General features: G+C 37.4%; 1 protein-coding gene across 5 annotated transcripts in view; it reads right to left on the bottom strand.

Moving 5' to 3' along the window:
• The window catches only part of CTNND2 (catenin delta 2), a 637790-nt gene that overhangs the window by 154114 nt on the left and 462613 nt on the right, over positions 1-21063 (bottom strand). For all 5 annotated transcript variants that reach the window (XM_066559759.1, XM_066559767.1, XM_066559780.1 and 2 more), the window contains one exon: positions 8159-8291. In XM_066559759.1, coding sequence (XP_066415856.1) covers positions 8159-8291 — 133 coding nt within the window. The remainder of the gene's footprint in view (positions 1-8158; positions 8292-21063) is intronic.

Here is a 21063-nt window from a genome sequence, read left to right as displayed (position 1 = left end):
GGACAAGGGAAAAGATATCTTTAGCCCCTCTATCCCACTTCAAATTAGTGGGACTGCAAGAATACCAAAAGATGTATGATGCCAGGCAAAGTGCCTGCCCATACAAAGTGATGGAATAGGAAATTCCTTGTTTTGCTGTGACAAATTATTTCCTTCATTTGCTTTCCTAGGGTGTGTGGCTTTTGCTCTCCTTATCAAAGTGCCTTTATTGCATCTCTTGAGTTTTTTCACTTTTATTTTTCACTTTTTTCACTCCTCCATCCCACTGTGGGGAAGTGAGCGAGCGGCTGCGTGGGGTTTAGCTGCTGGTTGGGTCAAGCCACGACAGAGGAACAGCCCTCAGAAATGTTTTCATCCTGAAGCCACGTAGGAGTTGATATTGACAGGTTGTTGCCAACTTAGAACCCTTAAGAAGAATAAAAGGAAATAATAATAACAATAAAAAATTAAATCCCCATTTACAAGAGTGACCATCATCATTCAGAGCTAAAAATGGGCCATGGGTTTCAAACTTAATCAAATGCTTTTACTCTAAACCCTTTTTATTTCAAGTACGTGATGTGTACAGCTTTTACTTAACATGTTTGTTATTTGTATCACTCTCAATATTTACCCCTTTTTCTTCTCTGTCTGATGATACTGAAACATAAATATGTGAGGATTTTTTTTCATGTCACAGCATAATAGGAGTGTATTTGAACCATAGGCGTGCTAGAGAAAAGCTACAGCAATGGATACTTGAATTGATCAAATGTATCACTCCTGTCCCAGTTTGGTTTTCTAATTATCAACTGCCCGGTTGACCAAATGTCATTTAGTAATTACAGGTCAGTTATTTGACACTCAAAGTTACTTCTCATGTAAGGTATATGCAGTACAACAGAAATACTATAACAGTGCAGCCTCTCTTGGCTGAAATGCATTCTTTAAGTAGTTCAAAAGCTCTTTGGAAAACTAACATTAAAATATAAATAAATTTTGAGGTAGAATGAAAAATGGCATTTCTCATTCTAAAGAACAAAAACCTTGAACATAGTGGGACAAGAAGTAATCATATATCTATTTGTATGCCTTCTCTTCCTTGTCTTACTGTGAAGAGTGAGACTCCCTGGTGGTGTTGATGGTTCTGCATGGAAGTTGCACCTAACTTTCTCTCAGTGTAAAATCATATCCTTGAATAACAAGATGCTAAGAGTGGAAAGCCTTGCTGCAGAAACTATTTCAACAATGCAAACTAAGACAATTTACAAAACTCAAATCAAAGGATCATTTCCAAAATGCTTTGAGAGCAAAGTATTAAAACCCCCAAACAAGCAGCATTTTGTCTTTGAATATTTGACAGTAAATAACCTATCAATAAAATCTTCCAACCTTTACTGCAAAACTATATACCAACTGTTGATTGACTTCTTAGAAAACAAACCAGAGATCAGTAAGAACCCAAAAGGTAAGTCTTGTAAAATCGTCAATGAGAAAATAAAAATTAAAAAAAAAAAAAAAAATTCAAACACTGTTTCTGGGTATGCCACTGGGTGCTGCTTTACTTCAGATAAGTAATTTCTACCAGTAAAAACTCCACAGAAAGTGTATTGAAAATGGATTGCTTGACATCTGCCTGCAGAGATGAACACAGCTGCCCAGGGGGATGGGGGCACAGACCCAAACTGTACTGCAGTAATCCAAACACAGGTAAGCAAAAGCATGAATATCTCAGTGTTTGTTTTAGTAATCAGGTACAGGCAAGCACCTTTTAATATAAAAAATCATCACTACAATAGGAAATTACTTGTGAAGCCATTGAGGGAAGTAATTTTTCAAAATTGTGATTTTTTATCCATCAAGTTATTTTAACATATGAAAATTATGGTTATCAAAGTACAAACAAAATGTTTATGACCAAACAGGGATGTAAATTTTCTCCAAAGATATACAGGCATTGTCTGCAATAAAATGCACTCTCAACAAATGCTGTAGAGTCTCTCTGCAATTACTACATTACTTTTCAGTATCACCTGTGAGATACTTCTTTCATTTAAATTAAATACTATGCCTATATCTTCTTGTATGCAGAAATTAAAGGAGTTCTCATAATGTCTTTAATGGAAAACTGACAGGATCACCAGTGTAGAAGCCACATTCCAGTCTTTAACTGAAAACATTTTAGAAGTAAAAGGAGAAGAGCAAGGCTATGTATGGGAAAGTGAATCCAGAACTATAATTCTTACTGAAACACATAGGGGGAAAAAAAGAACATCAAGTCATTTGGGTTAGAAAAGACCTTTAAGATCATCGAGTCCAACCATGAACCCAGCCCTGCCAAGTCCACCACCAAACTATGTCCCCTAAGTGCTACATCTACATGACCAGCCCCTTCACCTGCTGCCCTTCTCTAGACATGCTTTGGCACTTTGATGTCCTTCTTGTAGTGAGGGGCCCAGAACTGGACTGGCACTCAAGGTGCAGCCTCACCAGTGCTGAGTGCAGGGGGACAATCACTGCCCTGTTCCCGCTGGCCACACCATTTCTGGTACAGGCCAGTATGGCATTGGCCCTCTTGGCCACCTAGGCACAGCTGGCTCATGTTCAGCTGGCTGTTGACCAGCACCAGGTGGAGATCCTTTCCTGCTGGGCAGCATTCCAGCTTTTCCAGTAACTCTCTTTCCCAAGCCTGCAGCATGGTAAGATAACCTGTTTTCTCTGACTATCCTTATGGAAACAGAGGGGAATCTTGCAGTGTAGAACTCAAATCAAGATACCCTCTGAGGATGATGTGAGCACTTCCAATCACCCTTCTGGATCCTTCAAATACTATTAAGATTTCTGTCAGTCAGCATATCTAAAAGCAACTTTTTCTCCATCACCCCATACTAAATGCAAGTATTCCCTGGGAGAAAACCATGCTAGAAACAGGTATGTGAGTATCCTTGATCATCAGGAACCTAGCAGTGCAATGGACGACATCGAAGTTACGACAACACTGCAGCTATGTGTATTATAAAGAAGATGAACAAGGGGCTAATGGAGTTTATGTCCACTGCCTGATACGTGAACAACCAGGGTACTACATTGGAAGGGTGCTGGGCACAGTCTAAAGAACTTACAGAAGAAGATGCAGAAATACCTTTAGTGTAATGACAAAATGACTGTGAATGATGGGCTTCAACGAGTTGGGAAAATAGATGCTTTCAGTGTGCAGTCACTCAGTTTTTACAACTCCATGTGACAGTGTCTGGACTGATACTTTTCTTCTAAAGGGAGTTTATGGAAATGCTCTCCAAGATAAAGAGGACACTGTCCAATTCAGCAGTATTAATTAAGGATGCAAGGGAAGACTTCAGGCAGGACAGTTCAGCAGTTGCTGTTCTTTTATTTGGCATCTTTGAATTATTTTCCTGAGACGAGAATCTCAAGTGTTGTGACTTTGCTGGCAAAAATTAATTTCCTAGCTTGAGGAAGGGAATCACTGGTGCCAAAACCCCCGAGTGAACTGTTACACCTCTGCAGCTGATGGCAGGCTGCCATTTTCCATGAGGGCAAAATGGTGTTGGCGTGTGAAACTGCACAATTCAATCCTTTTATATGGTGACCTCATGCAAAGGAGGAAAATGTCATTATAGGAAGAAAAGAATGCTGTGGAAGAATGAACCCTGTGTTTAATAGAATGTGCTCTTTTAAAGAAATTTTCTCCGCAGAGTATTTTAAAATGCTTCTCCTTTCCTATTATCCCCTGTCTGTTCCTTCTTGGCATCCAGGAGCAGCTACTCTGGCCCTGCTCACAATCTCAGCATTGTTGGTGTAAGAACCTCTCCTGAGGAGAAAAATGACATCTGAAAGGGTCTTCTTGTGCTCTTCAGCCTGATAGGCTTTTCATTTGCTTTCAAATATCTGATCAAAACTTCTTCCCTCCTTCCCTTTTGCTTTTAAGTTACATTCTTCACTGTTACCAGTGAAAGAATAATTTATAGAAGAATTTACTGAAGTATTCTGAGACTATCAATTTTGGAATTATTATGCCTAACTGTAATGGGCTGCCTGGCAATTTTTATAATCTTTATATTATGACTTCTGCCTCCCTATGTCCCCTTCTACTTATGTGAGACCTTCAGCGATGATTGGTCACTACTCAAAGGAAGATGAAAAATCTAGCTATCAAACAATAGCAAAACCAATCCAATTTCTTCAACTCCATTCTAATATCTGCTGCACCACATAAGCACCCAGCACATGGAATAAAAATGAAGGCACAGAATGAGAAGCACTACTGAGAACATGTATAGCACCTGCCTTGCAGTCAGCAAGACTCAAGGAGACTCAAGAGTAGCATTTGTGAAAAACTTTCAGATTAGAGCAGCAGTTACAACTGTACTTAGAAATAAAGACTTTCACTGAATGGTTTTGAGCAGCATAGAAGTGGCAGCACCTGGAAGAAGTAACACCACCATCTTTATCAATGGCCAGTGTTTATTGCATTTGCCTATTGCTGTTCTGCTGTGATCAGGGCTAACAAGGGAAAAATAGAAATTCTTCCAGAAATACAAAACCTAATTCACTCCAGAAGCTGGGTTTATTCTGTGAGGAAGAAAATTACTTCTGATAACCTTAGCATTCAGCCTGGGACATCTTCACATAAACAGTTACCAACTTTGTCTGAAGTACTTTAAGATAGAGAAGGGGATTTGCAGACCTCATTGCTGCGTAAGACTGAGCAGGACATTTACGCTGATGCAGCAATAAAAGCACATTTCCAGTGACATCACCAAATTCATAAGCACATCTGTGATCAATGTGCTCTAGAAATAACACCTATTACAAAGAACATGGTCAGGAAGGGAAAAATAGCTCCAGTTTCCCTAGTCATACATCCAACATTTTTGACTGAGCATCTTTTTCTCAGATGTTTTTTGGAGAGCATTTCCACTTCCTTTTCTTGGAGGGAGGGTTCTGAAGAAGCAAGGGGTAGTGTTCCACACTTCAGCCACAGAAATTGAAATATTTTAGAAGATAAAAACATAATAGTAAAACCATAAAAGATACTAGGAATCTCAGAAATGCATATAGTCACAGCTGCTGTTTTCTATTTCTGTCTAAATTTTAGGTGACACTCTTCCACAAAAGGAATATAAGGGAGGCCTTTGTCCTACCAAGTACATGAGGAGAAATTTTATACATATCCCACTAATTTATGAGAGTAGGACAAGTCTGTCACTATACAAAAACAATGGTTAGGTTTAGAGGAAAGACCATTAATCATCTTTTCGGATAGGTGATACAGTATAAATCATGTTTAAAAGAATAATAAAAAATTAAGTATTTCAGAACAGTTATTTCCAGAAACTCTGGATGAAATAGCCATTCATTGCAGTGTGAGAATTTGATGCTTAGTAGTGATAAAGGTAAGAGAACTTTTTTTCCCTGTAAGGTAATTCCAGAGTTACTTTAACAACTGCCATTACATTTCAAAATTCAATACAACCTGGTAAACAAACTAAATTATTGTATAATATTATTCTTTCTGTTCATGCATGATCAAGTGTACATTAAAGATTAACACTTAAAAAATTATTTTGTGAATTCCATTTGCCTTTTCCTCAGTGGCTGTCAGGCACACAAAATAGCAGCAGCTATTCTTTACTTACACATATTTATGTTTGTCCTTTCTCTAGGATTTGAATGACCACCAAGACAGTTTCTCATCTTTAGCCCAAGTCCTTTGCTATATTAAAGCTAGGTATTTCATCAAAGAGCATTTTTCTCTGCTTCAAAAGAATTTTTGGAATTTTTTTTGCTCTGTAATCTCAGTAAGAGATTGTAAGGAAAATATACTGTATCCTGGTACTTTTTTCCTTGTGTCAGAGCTGGCAAGATTCCCTCCAACCATGTGCAGTAGGACTGGAATGCTGCTAGGAGGAATTCAGTATTAAATGTGGTCATTCTCAGACAGAGGAGAACTGGCCATGACACACAACTACAACACAAATACTTTGCAGAAAAGAGAATTTTGGTATCAGTGTATATTATTTAGGTGTATTATTTATAATTCAACTCATAATTCAGATACATCCTTAACAGTTATCACAGGAGTAGTTCTGGGCAGGTTTAACAGGACTGCTCAAGTTCCTCTGGCTAGGTATACACCTATGAAGAATCTGAGATATCTGTTGTGATATCTCCTTATCAACAGGATTTTGAACCCTCACAAAAAAGGCTCCTTGAGAAACTGACTCAGTAGAAGGTCGAGCAGGCCCTAGGTACACTACTGAGCCATTTGGGTAGACCCTGATCCCAACAAGTAAACACAGAAACTGTTTCAAGTGCTCTGCTGAGGCATGACCTAAACACAACAGGACTTGCCATTAAATAACAGAGGCTGGTACACAGATAGATACAGAGAGAGATAAAATAGTTTGATAATGTTGGGTGCTTTAGACTGAACAGCTTCACAAAGCATTAGGAAAGTATTACAATACATCCCATTATTTCATCATCTTACAAAAATCCAAAGTACCAGAAGTTTGAAAGCTTACTCTTAGATGAACTGTTTTAAGAAAGGTACTTTGGTTTGTTTACATAGCAGTTTGCATTATTACATAGTGAGGGGTATGTAAAAGTCCTGAATAATAACAAATGAAATGGGGGAAGCCTTGTTTTATCTGCTATCCTTTCTCACAGAAGAAGCTCTGAATGCTGCCTAGTGCTCTACTGTTGTATTTATCTACCTTCACCCTCCCAGCTCATGAGCCTGAAGCTTACAAGGGCTGATGTCCAAAGGCTGTTGGGACAGGTGAGATCAACAATGATCAGACCCCTTTTTTCCTAAATGGTTAGCAACAGAAATTAAACCATCTGCCTCCCTCAAATGGGACAGCTACTTGAGGGGTCTCAATCTATGGCTAACAGGAGCCAGCAGAGATTGTGCAATGAGCAAAGTGCTCTAATAATTTAACTTCCTTTCTCAGAGATTTACCAGTTCCTTCACTGAAAAACTAATTTCTGAATATGGATGAGAGTCGAGTACAGAGAGAGCACACAGTTAAAATTTTCAGTGATACCTGTACCAGAGTTCTCTTCTCCATTGCACAAACATTCTTCACTTTACACTCATGCAAATATTTTTTTTTATTATTATATCTAAGATGTTTGAGGTGATGTTTGCAACCAGTGCAGCTCTGCCAACACCAGCAGACTACATGCTTACCCACTAAGGAATTTCCTGAGCATGAAGAAGCCTGCAAGGGAAGGTTCTATAGTGGGACAGAACCACTGAGTGGGTTGTGCTGAGGGTGAGGAAGATGAAGCACTGGCAAGTCAGCATCACTGAACAGTTCTGACAAACAGGCAGAAGCAGATCTTGATCTCAGTTTCCCTTTACATGCCAGGCTAAAAGGTGCCAGTAGAGGCACAGATTTATGTGCACACCACATGTCCCTGATTAGCAGTGTCTCTGAAAGGGCCAGGGGAAGCAGCTGGGGCTGGTAATGGCTTCACTCATTCAATTTTAATTGACTGCTGTGTGTTTGTCAGATCCCTCAGAGCTTCTGTTTAACTTGTGCCAAAAGCTGTGCTGGTCCCATTAACCACAGGGAACAAACAAGAAAGAAATACCTGTCAGCTACAGGTACAGAACAATCTCTATACTGATGTCTGAATTACATTTTAGATACAATCTGCACTGAATTCCAAGATCATAGACCAATGAGCACCATTCAAGCTGCAAATACAGCCAAATTAAAACCTATTCACACAATTATGCATTAAAGGATGCTTTGATTTAGAAATTTCTTGCTTAATTTTCATATTCTGTTCTTGTATTTAGTGTCTAGATGGCTCTCAGAGAACCCTAAGGAAATGCCCATATGTTTCAGACAGATCAAGACTACACCACTAGCTGATTACTGAACAACTATGATACAGTGTTTAAATGGTATGCAATCAATCAAACCATCCCAAAGAAAATAAAACAATGAGTTACAATAGTATTTAATGCATGTTTTTCATTTTGTAACAGTAACAAATGACTTAAGTGAAAGCTTTAGTAACGAAAGAAAGTCAGGCATATATCCATGATGTCTCTTTTAAGCTTTTTAAAACACATATAAATAATTGTTGATGATAAATAGCAGACAGCAATACTGCTGGGAAAAGGATTTATAAATCTTACCTCTGCTTTTATTTTATTGTCTCCGAAACAGAGGTGTTGTAAGTAGGCTGCAGCATTTGACTGTACTGAGGGAAATTGATGTTGTAACATCTGTATAACTTCTGGAAGCTCTGGATCCCGCCATCCAAACTCTCTGTGCAAAAGCAAATACAAAAAAAAAACCATCAAAAAATCTGCTATTAGTGGATAAATGTGCCAACAGTTAGGTCAACAAAGAAGAAAGAAATGTGTAAATAACATCTTTTTTGTCCCCACTTTGTCAAAGCAAACATTAAAATCAAATTTGAAGCTATTTGTCATTTTAAGCTGTACTCCTCTGGAAAAAGAATTAAACAAAGTATCACTAGAAGAAGTAACTGTGGAAATAGTTCTCTAACTGATTAATTTTTCTAAATAAAAAGGCTACGTGAAATCTTAGTATACTAAAAGAAAGAAAATGCATGCTGAGATCACCACAAATGGTTTGCTATGAAATGCTAATTTGCAAAAAAAGTCCTTTGTACTTATTGCTGTATCTACGCAATACCAATCACTATCTTATAACGAAAGCAATGACCAATTTTGTCTTTTGTTTGGGGTTTTTTTTCAGATACAGTCAATGTAAAACTCTTACACATTTCTGGCCCTACTTGAGCACTCAAGTCTCTACACTTTAATCATATAAAACATGAAACACCGTTAGTATCACATAAAAGAACTGAATTCAAGTATGCAGAACAAGTTCCAGTATGTATTATGAAGCTTCCAGACCTGAACTTAAAAATCAATCCATCACTTCAGGTGTATTTTTCCACTCTGGGTTTACAGGTAAAATCATTCATGGAAATGGTTTTGGACTTCATGTCCCTAAAACCAGAGATACACATAGCCTCTCTATATGATATACTTCATTATCATATGCCTTTTCCCCAAGAGCTTATTTTTTGTGCCATATAAATATTTTGATCATTTTCCATCTAGTGATACATGTTTAAGCTAAAAAAGGGAAATTGGGGAAACTCGGAAAAAGAGGTAACTTACAAAAAAGTTCTCTGTTCCAGTTACCACGATCATCTGGGACCTCATTGACAAAAAAACCCCTGGCAGACCTGTTGCAGACTCCAGCTATAATATTTGGCTAAAATAATACTGATCACGAGTCTCCTTCCTAAATTATGAAGATTTTTCTGCACTGAGACCAAGTTTACGTCACTAGGAGAATTCACAGCATCTCTCCAATCTGTCCCAAGCACTCTTTAAATACAACAATTGCCCACAACATTTCAGGGAAGGAAGACTTATCTTACAATAATAATGAATTGCTACAGAAAGAGGGATTGTTTGTTCTTTTCTTATATGTGATGTTTGGCAGATTGAGTGTTGTCACTACAGTTGTGTCTTTATGGAGATTCAGAATATTAATATGATATGTAAAAAACCACTCAGAATTTCATTGGTTATTTCTCCTCTGACAAAACTTAAGTTAACTCATAAATATTAGAATTCGCATTAAACATTTAATACAAAGAAAACATAAAGATGTAGTAATAAATCACATATGGACTATTCCAATGAATTTTTAGATTATATAGACTGTTGGAAATCTCTGCAAGAGACATTTGCATAGGTTCAAAAAGATTTTAACATTTAATTGATATTTTGAAAAGTTAGAGAACATTGTAAAAAGTATCAGGGAAGGCTACAGACTTCAGTAGCCAAAGATTGTGAACATCACATTTCCAGTTAACCATAACTCTGTCAACAGGTGAAAAGGAAGAGATTCACTGGCACACTTTTTTTAAGTTTGAATTGCTAGAGATCATAGAAACAATATTACCTGACAGGGCATCTTCCTCTTACATCTGCTTTCTTTCAATTAACAATATTAACACTTCCTAACAGGTTCTTCAAACTTATTAGACCTGCATTCTACAAAAACAGCTCTAAACAAACCAACGACATCTTCCAGATTTTTTGTTTAAACAAAAATAAAAAATGAGAGCAAAATCCAATAAACTAGCTGAAGACAAATTAATTATCCTATCTCCATTTCTTATTTATTCTAATTTTCAATCCTAGATGTCAAATGCTGGTATGGGTATTTTGGAGATTACACAAAATACCAGAAGAAAACAGCCTGAATGACAAGACTACAGTATGTGTTGAAGTGTGGGAACTTCTACCAACAAATTCTCTCAAAAAGAAAATTTCCTCCTTCTCAACATGTGTATTACTTAATCCAACCAAGAAACAAACCAACCAAAACCAAACTAAACAAAAGGCTCATTATGTGCAGTGGTAAATTATGGGCTTTAACCATCTGCTCAGGTTTTTCTTCCTCATGTCCTGGAATCCAGAACAGAACAGGCAATGAGGGAGCAAAAGGAAAAAGGTCTCTTCATCAAAGGAAGAGTTAATTGTTCTGAGGAACCTGAAGCCTCTACATGGTATTTAAGTATGAAAACAAGGCTATCCCTTCTTTTACCCTCTGATCTCCCAAAGCAGTCAGCATATGAGTGAATTATGGCTACTTGTTGCAAATGGATGTGTACACACTGGATGTAAGCAGAAAATCAATTCAGAAAATAAGCCCTTAGCACTGAATACTGAGTTTGTTAAGTAACCAGTTTTTGGAGAAATAAGGAACAAAGCAAGAAAAGAAGTTTAAAAATTTAGCCCTAGTATGCACTGTCATTTTAAGCAGATGGTCTCTAAGATGATTTTATTTTTAGTAGTTTCTAAATGAAATACAGTAGCTACATAAAACAAACAAAAACTTCTGTCAACAGTTAGGGCTGCATGGATAATTGTGATAATTTTAGCCACCTTCAGGGCAAGAAAGAGTAGTTTCTAGGAGTTTAAATTTTTCATTTGTATTATATATGTGTTTTATAGGTGGAAAAAAGAAAGAATGAGAAAGAGGATTTTTTTTTTAAGAACAGCAAGTTTGCAGCTCTATTAACATTTACTTAAAAAATTATATATAAGTTTATTTTTTTTAATTTAGCCTTATTATGAAAAGTTAGAAAGGCTACTTAATGAAGTAATCTGGCAGATGCCTGGAGAAGGAAGGACGACTGGTATTCCTTAAAGACAAAGGCACAAAATGTATGTGGAACAATTTGCATAGATGTGGGGGAAAATCAAGGCCATGCCTCCAAGCATACTTACTTAAATGACAAAAAAATGCATTAAAATAGAGAGCCAAACAGAAAGTAACAACTAGTAGGAAAGACCTGGAATTAAGTGGACTTTTACTCCCTACCGATGAAAAGCAGTAAGGTCAGTATTTGACAGAGAGAAGATTAAAGGAAAGTAGAAGGTTAATGAAAATCCAATCTACCTTGATTTCTGTGAAACATCTGATACTGTGCCACATGCAAATTGACAAAACTTGCATTTAGTAAAATTATGAAGTAGAATTAAGCAGAATTTGATATCACAGTGGACATCCTAAACAAACACTATCTAAGCCTCTGTCCCTTATTAAAACATCACCATGCTTACAAAATCTGAGCGAGGCAATCCACACAGATGGTGAAACAAGCTGAAAGGCTGGAGTAAATCTGAGGAGGTGTGTGGCATTTTGAGAATGTTAACAAAGTATCTGTGTGGTTGATCCAAAAATGAAGAGTAAGGTAGTAGCTGCACATGCAAGATCTTTTCCTAATCTACCATTTGCCTATGATTTCCCTGGAGTAAGAGCACTAATCCATTTAGGTCAGCCAAAGGCTTCTGCTGGCAGTGTGAGTTTGTCCACAAGAGAATCCCAGCTGTGCAAGAACTTCACAGTTTGTCCGGAAAGCAGCATTTGCCGTGGACTCCAAATATTTTGGCAGGTTATAAAAGTGCATTTTTTCTAAGAAGCATCCTCATCTGAGGAGACTGACTGGAACACACCAAGGTGTTCCAACTTTCTTTCTTTGATGAAAGTTGTGCTCTAGGATTGTAGGATTGATCTGATTTTGATTCCTGCAGAAGGTTTTAGCTTGAAGTGGTGACTAAGGCAGATGTTGCATGGATTACACCAGACTACACTGCTCCTGCAGCGGAAGAGGACCCAAAGGGGAACTCAAGGCTCCATGGCAATATATATGCCTAGAGTTACCACAAAAGGCTGCGTCATATCATGAACAACTGAAGAGAATCAAGGAGGAGTTCTACACGAGACACAACTCTGACATAGAAGCAGTAGCACCAAGAAATCCAGGCTGACTTGGGTACTGCAAGTAATGCACTGAAAACAGGTCCTGTTCCTTCTATCGTATCACATACATGTGCCAGGAAGTAAAAGAGATGCAAACTTAAAAGAGATTATTTGCAATACAGGTGGGTGCATTGGCTCTGTGTGTTCACTTAGAAGTGCTGCTGAACACAGAGGATGTACTGCATCTGAATATTTGCTTTAATTATGCCAGAATTTTCTTCTTCAGCTACTGAAAATGCTGATGGTACACAGAAAAGCAAAACCAAAAATCCTGTTACATATATATATATATATATATATATATATATATATATATATATATATATATACTGCACTGATTTTAAAAGGCTGCTAAATGAGTTTTAAAACCACAGGTGTCCAGCTGGTAACTAAGGATACTGATTGCTTCTACAAAGCATTGCAAGAGCAGGTGTGATGGCTCTGTCTACTCTGCAGCCATTGGTCACAGTGAATCTCATAAGAGCTTGGTTCTTATTTCTGATTTACATTATTAGAGCAGTACATTCACATCTGATCAGGCAGTTGGCACAGGCAAGCACTGACACCCAGAGCTATTCCTGTCTCTGCAGCATTCCCCAAAGGCAGTGCTGTGAAGACGCCTGCTATAAAGAACCATATGCTTCACAAAGACTGAACTACCACCAAGCATTTATCAAACAAAGTGAATGCACAATTTTTTATTACAAGATTGTTTAAATCAAACTCGCCTGTGTGTCTCTGGTTGTCTTAATATGCATGTGAAACAGTCTTGAACTGGTGAAGAAAGTTTTTCATATATGAAGTGGTGCTCAAAGGCAAAGGCAATTCAATTTGAGCTAAGAATATTTCCTCAATTTTTACCTCATATGCATTGTGGCATTGTTAATGCCAGTCTAAAAGACTTTCTGTTGAATTTATGCCTACAGACATAGACCCTTCGGTTTGCTTCCTCCCTCAATTCAATAAATAAAGTCTGAAAATCTCTTTTCCCTCATTTCAGAAAGGAGAGCTGTGAAAATGGTTTTCTGGTAGTACTAAAAGAAAATAAACTACATGTAGCTCAGGATCAAACAAGGAGAACTAATCAAAAGCCAAGAGAAGATCAAAGAACTAGCTTCTGTGTTTAAAGGGAGAAATTAACTTCTATTAAAGTATTTGGAAGGCAATATACCAATACTACAAGAATCTCTCTCTAAGGACTAGGTACATTTAAAAAAACCCCCAAAGATAGGAAGTTACACCCAAATAGAAAAAGAAATCAAGAATACTTAAACATAATCCACAGAAAATGAATGTGATATAAAGAGGAAGGAGCCATCTAATAGCTCATTTCCTTATTTTCTTTCTGTGGTTCTCTGACAGTTGGTCAAACACAAGAGAACACTGACTTATTACACTTAATTTATTGTGAGTTAAATTTGAAGTGCTTCCTTGAAGTACTTTCTTTTTTTCAAACATGCTTCTCCATATTTACACACGCATACACAGAGATTGCCAGCCCACTCTGAATGATCTCCTACAGTTTAAGAGGAGGCAGAACCACTATACTTTGAAAATGGAACATATGAATACTGGCTAACTTCAGCACTCAATTTTAGAGAAAAAAATAGATATGTCAATCTCTCTTCCTCTCACCTTGGAAAACCCTCAAAACCCTTCAGCATACTCACTTCCCCAGTCAAACTTGGTCAAAGGAGTGAACCATAACAAGCAACTGATCGTCATCCTCAGACCCATGGTGACACAAACCACACATAACCCACCACAAGATGTAGTAATGGCCTGTTTGGGCCTAATGCAAACTGCTTAGGACAGAAATGAACCCTTATCAGCAGACAGCTCTCTATGCTTCTCTTTTTGTCCTTTCAAATTAGATAAGCCAAAACTTACTGAAAAAGTAAGGAACAAAATAATCTGACATAGTTTAGTCTAAATTTGGAAGCACCAGAAGGACGACAGAGAAAAGGCACTGAAGATGTATTTTCTATGAATAAAAACATTAAGTTCTTATGAAACAAAGAAATATGTTATTGTTTATTCCAACCTGAAAACTGTAGCCTATGTGGGGCTGGTCACAGGTAATCCACCATCACACAGACAGAATGTGAACATCTCACCAAACCTGTGATTCTGGAATCTTGGAAAACTTCACCATTTCTTTCTTCCTCTAAAAGAGCTCTTTACACTTTCTGAAAAGCTGCTCTCTTGTTAGAGCTTTTCAAATTCAACATGACTGTATGTAAAACATGAAAAAGTTTTTGGCACTCCTGCCAAAAATTTGGATGTTGTTCTTGGGTTATGACATTTTCCTTTGTTTATGCTTTCATGTGGCCTAAACTAAAACGGCCATGCAGTAGTGCTTACACAGATTCAGCACAATGTGGTTTTTACAATACATTTGTGTCTGCTAATGAGGTGCAGAGAAGGATGTGATGTACCAGATGCACAGGATTCTTGTCAAGCAGCGATGGAGATGCTCAGCATGTCCCAGGTTCTTAACACAACCATAAACCTGTGGTCTCAGGGTTAATCCAGTAGTTCAAAAACTTACATCTTGAATACAGCAAAGGGCTAAAACTGGCTTGTACAATGGCAAATATACCCTCCTGCAGTTCTGCCTTTGTATCCTTTACATTTTCTCTCATAAGGCATCACTCTTCTGCTATTTAGATTTTAGAATTAAAAAAAACCCTAAGAGGTGAGCATGTGAAGAGGCAAGATGAGAACTACTTCAACGTAACAAAAATGGCCTGGAGCTGAACCATCTTTAGATTTTGTGAACATTTCATAAGGCAGAAAAGATTTTAAAGATGATTTAGTTGAGTAAAGATTATCAGTTGACACCGGACCATGTGTTACTATTTACAGCTCCAGGTTACTGCCTTCAATACAACATGATTATATTCAGAGTATAAGTATCATCTACTCAAGGTTACCCTCATTTCATTTACAAATGTCGTTTTTATGAACATCTATGAAATATTTTTTTCACTCTGCATTGGTACTGATCTATATATTAATTGTCTCACACCTTGTGAGGGAGCTTCCATTTCTTATTCTCATGAGAAAAGTTGCCTCTACTGTGAGGTAACCATACCCTCAGTACCTGGTACAATGTTATCTCTCCTCTAGACTGTGTTTGGAGCAGGGACTTCTGTGCTTTAGACTATCTCTTACTTTCCCATTTGTATTACTTGGTTTGTTTAGTTTTGTTTTAGTTGGAAAGTGGTATTTGTCTTTTGGGGCTGTTGAGCTGAAAGTCTGGAAAAACTTGTTTTATCTGTTCCTCTGCAGGTATTTGCATATACAGGGACTCCCTCTGCAAAAGCACGAGGCAAATTAGCTAAACTATCAAGATGTCTTTAAGCTGCCTAATTTATCTTCTTTTTTCCTGTGATGAATAACATTTTTCTGACCTCCAACTACCAAAGGGCCTTACAGTAGCTTAATACATTGCAGCTGTGAAAATATGCCAAGTTAACCCTTCCCTGGGAGACCAGCTTACACTTGGCCTCCCTCCATCTACAGTTCACACATCACAGGGCAGATTCCAGGAGATTGTGAAATCTTATTCACTGGCAGCACTGCTGTTACAGATGCAGATATATTTTCCTCATAGATCAGAAAGGTGGGAACATAGGCAGGAGATCAGAACAGTACACAGACCTAGGGGATTCCAGCCTTGACTCTGTCATTGACTTACACTGTCAGACAGAATTATTTACTTTAATGCCTTTCTCTGAGGTTTGAGAGGTTTTCCACCTCCACAAACCCATAAATCAAAGCTGTCTCCTTTTCAAGAACTACTGTTACAACTAAGAGGCTCCTAAACCATTATGTATTTCAACAACAGGGGGGAAAAAAGGCTTTTGAGACTGTGCTCCTATACTGCCATATAGAAATGTAACCTTTCTAAAGAACAAATGTTACTCCACAAACCCCTGATTTCCCTAGGAAAATGGGAGAAGCATTTTAGAAAGGAAGATACTTATTTTATTTCCCTACATGTATGATAACACCTAAACATTGCAGCTATAAAAGAAGAAAGTGAAAAAAGCAGCAGGAGCATTCAAACATTAGCCTAACAGCACCAATGTTAATGATTGAAACCACATTCATCTGCAGGAGGGGAAGCTGGCACACACAATATTCCCTGAAAGGCTCAAAGCATCCACATTATTTTTTTAATAACCAGAAACATGAAAAGTTCCCAAAAGGTTTTGAGGCATTGCACCTCTCTCCAGTCAAAGCTTTTCGATGTTGTGCAATTAAGCAGCATGAGTTTCACAGTAAGGGATGTGACAACACATGGTTTGTCTCTCCTTGCTGCTCTCTTTGCCTGATCAAGCTTCTGGCTCCAGATCCCAAGTTTGATGGCAGTGACAGGAAAACTGCTTCTACTCTTTTCCAGCAGGGATGACAAAGTTAAGCTTTTCAAGGTTTAGGCAAACCAAGAAACAATGAAGCTGGAAGTTTCTCTCATGTTCTCAAATGTAAATCTTGGACCTACCACTGCCTGGGTAATCTGGAACTGCCAAAGGAAAGCAATGACCACCAACACTAGAAACTGGGTGTTTTCTATGTGTGCAAATAGCAGAAAATGGGAAATTCCAACAGAGCATACAGTTTAGCACAAGCTGCAGAAATACTTTTTACAGTTGGGGTGGGGCACCAGGAAAAGGCATTAATCTAAACTAACAAAAAATCTTAATCCTAAATATCTTGTGTTATCTCAGTCCTTAAATGATTACTCCACTGAGTGTACTATTGTCTTGATTTCTTGCTGCACAGCAGAAATCCAAACCATTCTCATCCCCACACATACATACCAGACATCATTCTTATCTATGCAACATTTTCCAGCACTCCGTTTTTCTGAGCACAGCAAACTCTTCGTAATAGGCATTCATTTGATGCTTAATAATGGATATTAAACAGTAAAACTTAACAGTGACTTAAGATATTGATAAAAACAATACGAATTGATAAGTCCAGAATTTGTCCTGAAACACCAACTCTGGAAAGCCAAGAAAAAAGCTTATAAAAATTTCTAATACTGAATTTTAAAAAACAGAAACAACAAACAGTATTCATTTTCTTTTCTTACAACTAGACTCCTATTCAGTCTTTTGGAAAAAGTAAGGAATTAATTCTGTTCACTAAAGTTGCGAGCTGTACAATACTATAAATGCACTTGAAATTGCTTTTCTTGTCAAGGGGAAATACAGACTAATGGTTTTCCTGTGCTGCCTTTATTTCAGTTTTCATTAAGTATGGAAAAACTGATCTCTTGCATGCTAGCTTGATGTACCTCACTGTACAACCACCAAAACAATGCAATAATGCAGGACATACTTGACACTCATGAGACAGAAAGTTCATGGAGTCAGTACGAGGGGAGTTAAGTTGTTAAAAAATTGCTCAAATAAAAGCTGTTGGATTGAAGAAAATGTATCTAACAGCAGTGAGTAGTGATACTCAAATACTATTGCTATTTCCCATCACATGCTTTTCATCTTCTTCAAAGCCTTGTAGAAATTCTAGGGAACTCTCCTAATGCAGTACATAGATATCATCATCTTCATGCCAAGCATGGGTAAAGAGAGACAGTGCTTACATGACTCTCTGATAGAGAGAAAAAAAAATTGGCAAAAGCTAAAAGGCTGCTATTAAATCCTCAGCCCCGGAACCCAGACAGACTGATGCACCATTAGCTGACTGCAAAAGGTTTTCAAGTATATCAAAAATGCAGAGAATCTGGATAGCACTTCAGGGGAGTGCAGGGCAAGAGGAGACCTTCTGGGCTACCAAAGCCAACCTCTGACTGTGACCCTCCTGCTCTTTGGCATGGATGCTCCCACATCCATTCCTTAAGCTAAAGATGGCTTCTTGTAGCCATCACTTGGCTTGAATTTAAATCAATCTCAGATTCTGTTGATATAAACTAACAACAGTTTCATTTTATAAATAGTAACAATAATAAAGATCTGTCACACATTCTTTCAGAAAAAGTGCGTTTTTGTTATTGATATTGCTGTTTCTAACTGGGTACTTCGATTTCATTCTATTCTATGCAAAGCACCAACAAACATAATATATGTCCCACTTTTCTGAATATTAAGAAAACAAGGCTGTACTTCAGCACTTAAAGGGGGAAGTAAACAGAGAAAGGATGATTTCTAGCTGGCTATCTAGCATGATAATGTCTCTGATCTCTGTTTGGGCCACAGTATAACCCAGAGAGCCATCACAATGACTCAAAAGCCAGCAGAAGAATGATGAGTTTGTCAGTGGTTAAAGTACTACCAAGATCTTGTCAACACCAGAGAAATCCACAACCCTGAACTGATGTATCAGCAACAAAAGCAGACCAAGAACAGTGAATCTTGGCTGAAACCAGGAAGTATCTTACTAAAATCAATGCAAAAGCTGGATCAGAAAAAAAAAATTTACACAGATGATAGTCAGATATGATATTCAGTTATGAATATGATATTTAGTGCAGAAGTAGGCTGCATCTTTTAAAAGAACCTAAAATAAACATTTCACATGTATATTTGATAGTTTTACCTGAGTAAAATCCAGCTCACAGAAAAACACCTTTGAATGAGGAAAACTAGCTCCTCCCTTAATTGCCATCCTGCCAGGATACAATGGGGAGATAACTCTTCTGCTCTTGAGTAAAAGAATGAGGCTGCAGAATGTGCTGTACAGCCTTTCTATAGAAACATTTCCAGCTGAACTGTGAAACACTGCATGTATCTAATAAATCCACTGGAGACAATAATCATGGTACTGACTCAGGGCAATTGCCCTTATTAACGAATGACAGATATACTGCCAAGGAGCTGCCATTTGGAAATCAGAATCAATATCTTAAAGAGGCCTTTGAAACTTGAATATATTAAAGGAAAATGTGGGCCTCGATCTATCAAAAATCTTTCCTCAGCCAGTGGAAGTACAGCTATTGACACAAAAAGAATGAGTTACTAGTATTTTGCTCAGTTGCTACTTCTATGGTACTTATTTCCATGCAACACGTTCTGGGTGGATTTTTCATCTGATATACTAAATTCCAGTGCCCATTACTTTCACTGATCCAACAATTTAGTTGGTGAGTGACACTCTGCAATATGTTTTGCCAGCAGCAAGAAGTACAGACTGTGAATTGTACCTTTCCCTTTTCACCTCAGAACTGATTCCTTTCAGACTTTGCTAATCTTTCCCCCCATATTTCCTTATTGGAACTGAAAGGACAACACCACTCCCTCAAACTTTGAAACTCTTCTCTATGTGCTCAACTGATAGCATCAACTACAGCTATAAAATCCTTCAAAGCAGAAAAACCTACTTTTTTTGCACATCCTAATTTTACATTTTTGGTAATGTTAGGAAAAATAGGTATGATTTGTAAATCCATATTGCAAATTCTTGTTGCAAATTCCAAAGCCAATTTCAAACATGACAAAGTTCACAGATTTTCAGCTGTGTTGTTTGCACGAGGGAGACTGGAAGTGGGAAAAGTCTGAGATTATTTAGTTTTGTGTCAATACCTGCTGTTCATAAGTTTTGTTCTAATGGCAAATACAAATTCACCTAGGAGCTAGTGTTCTTGATATAACTTGATAAAAATGAAACTGATATCCAATTTCATTAAAACTCACTGTGGAAAAGCCATGGAACTGTTCTGCAACAGAGGATATTATATCTGGTATTATTTATTTATTAGGGGAGAAATCACTATATAGGTATTGAAATTATTTTTCTCTGTTTCATAAAAATATGTCCCTCTTCTATGTTTTTTCATTTCAGCATAACGAAAGATGATCATATAGTAAAGCCCTGTAGGCAACACTGCACATGGAGGTCAGAGCACACCAGACTTGTGTTTGAGACTGCACTTTTTAATCACTACTTTAATTTATACTGGAGTCTCTTTCCTCCGAAGTCAATGGAAGGCATATTATGCTCAGGGGTGGCTTAGAAAAATTTCTATATATGAATTTATATGCACAAATCAAACTACTGTATTAGATTTTCCCAGAAACTGATACTAATATACATTAGGAGAATGTTCTGCAGCCTTCCTTTCACACTTGTGAACACCAGAGACATACAGCTATAAAGGGTATTTTTGAAACATATAAAATTACATGTTTGTTTGTGAACACCTCAAGGCTTTCAGTCTTTTAGATGGGGGTCAAGTAATTCTGTGTTCTTTGGTTTTCAGGAATGTACCATGACTAGGCACTGCAGTACTCAAAGAGGTATTTAGTGGATGTATCTGAGCATGAAAGTAATTTGTTCTTTTCTTCCTAAAGCCATGATAAGGACTAATGCCAGCTGGCTGACAGATACAAAAATTAAAGTTAGATATACACAGAAAATAAAGTCTCTATCTTAATTTGCTACACAATGAGATCCAAAGCAATTTAACTTTTGTGGAGAGTACAAGACACTGATGCTGTAACTGCTTTAGTATGAATTACAGATATAACTGTCAAACTGGCAACCACATGGATTACCTGCATAATATATATTTTAAGTAGAAATAAAGTTTGTTAATTAGCTACTTGTGTCCATTGCAAGTTCAGAATAGGAAAACTAAGAAAAAATTCCAGCAAAACAGTAATTAAAGAGAGATTCAGAGTACACTCCCCATTGGCTTTGCAATATATTCATTTCTCAAGCTTTAGTATAACTGATTATATCTTTTTTT

This window comes from Molothrus aeneus, chromosome 1, assembly GCF_037042795.1.
Source record: "Molothrus aeneus isolate 106 chromosome 1, BPBGC_Maene_1.0, whole genome shotgun sequence".
Classification (NCBI taxonomy): Eukaryota; Metazoa; Chordata; class Aves; order Passeriformes; family Icteridae; genus Molothrus; species Molothrus aeneus.
The sequence above is the reverse complement of the archived record's forward strand: the minus strand, read 5'-3'. Positions and strand labels throughout refer to the sequence as shown.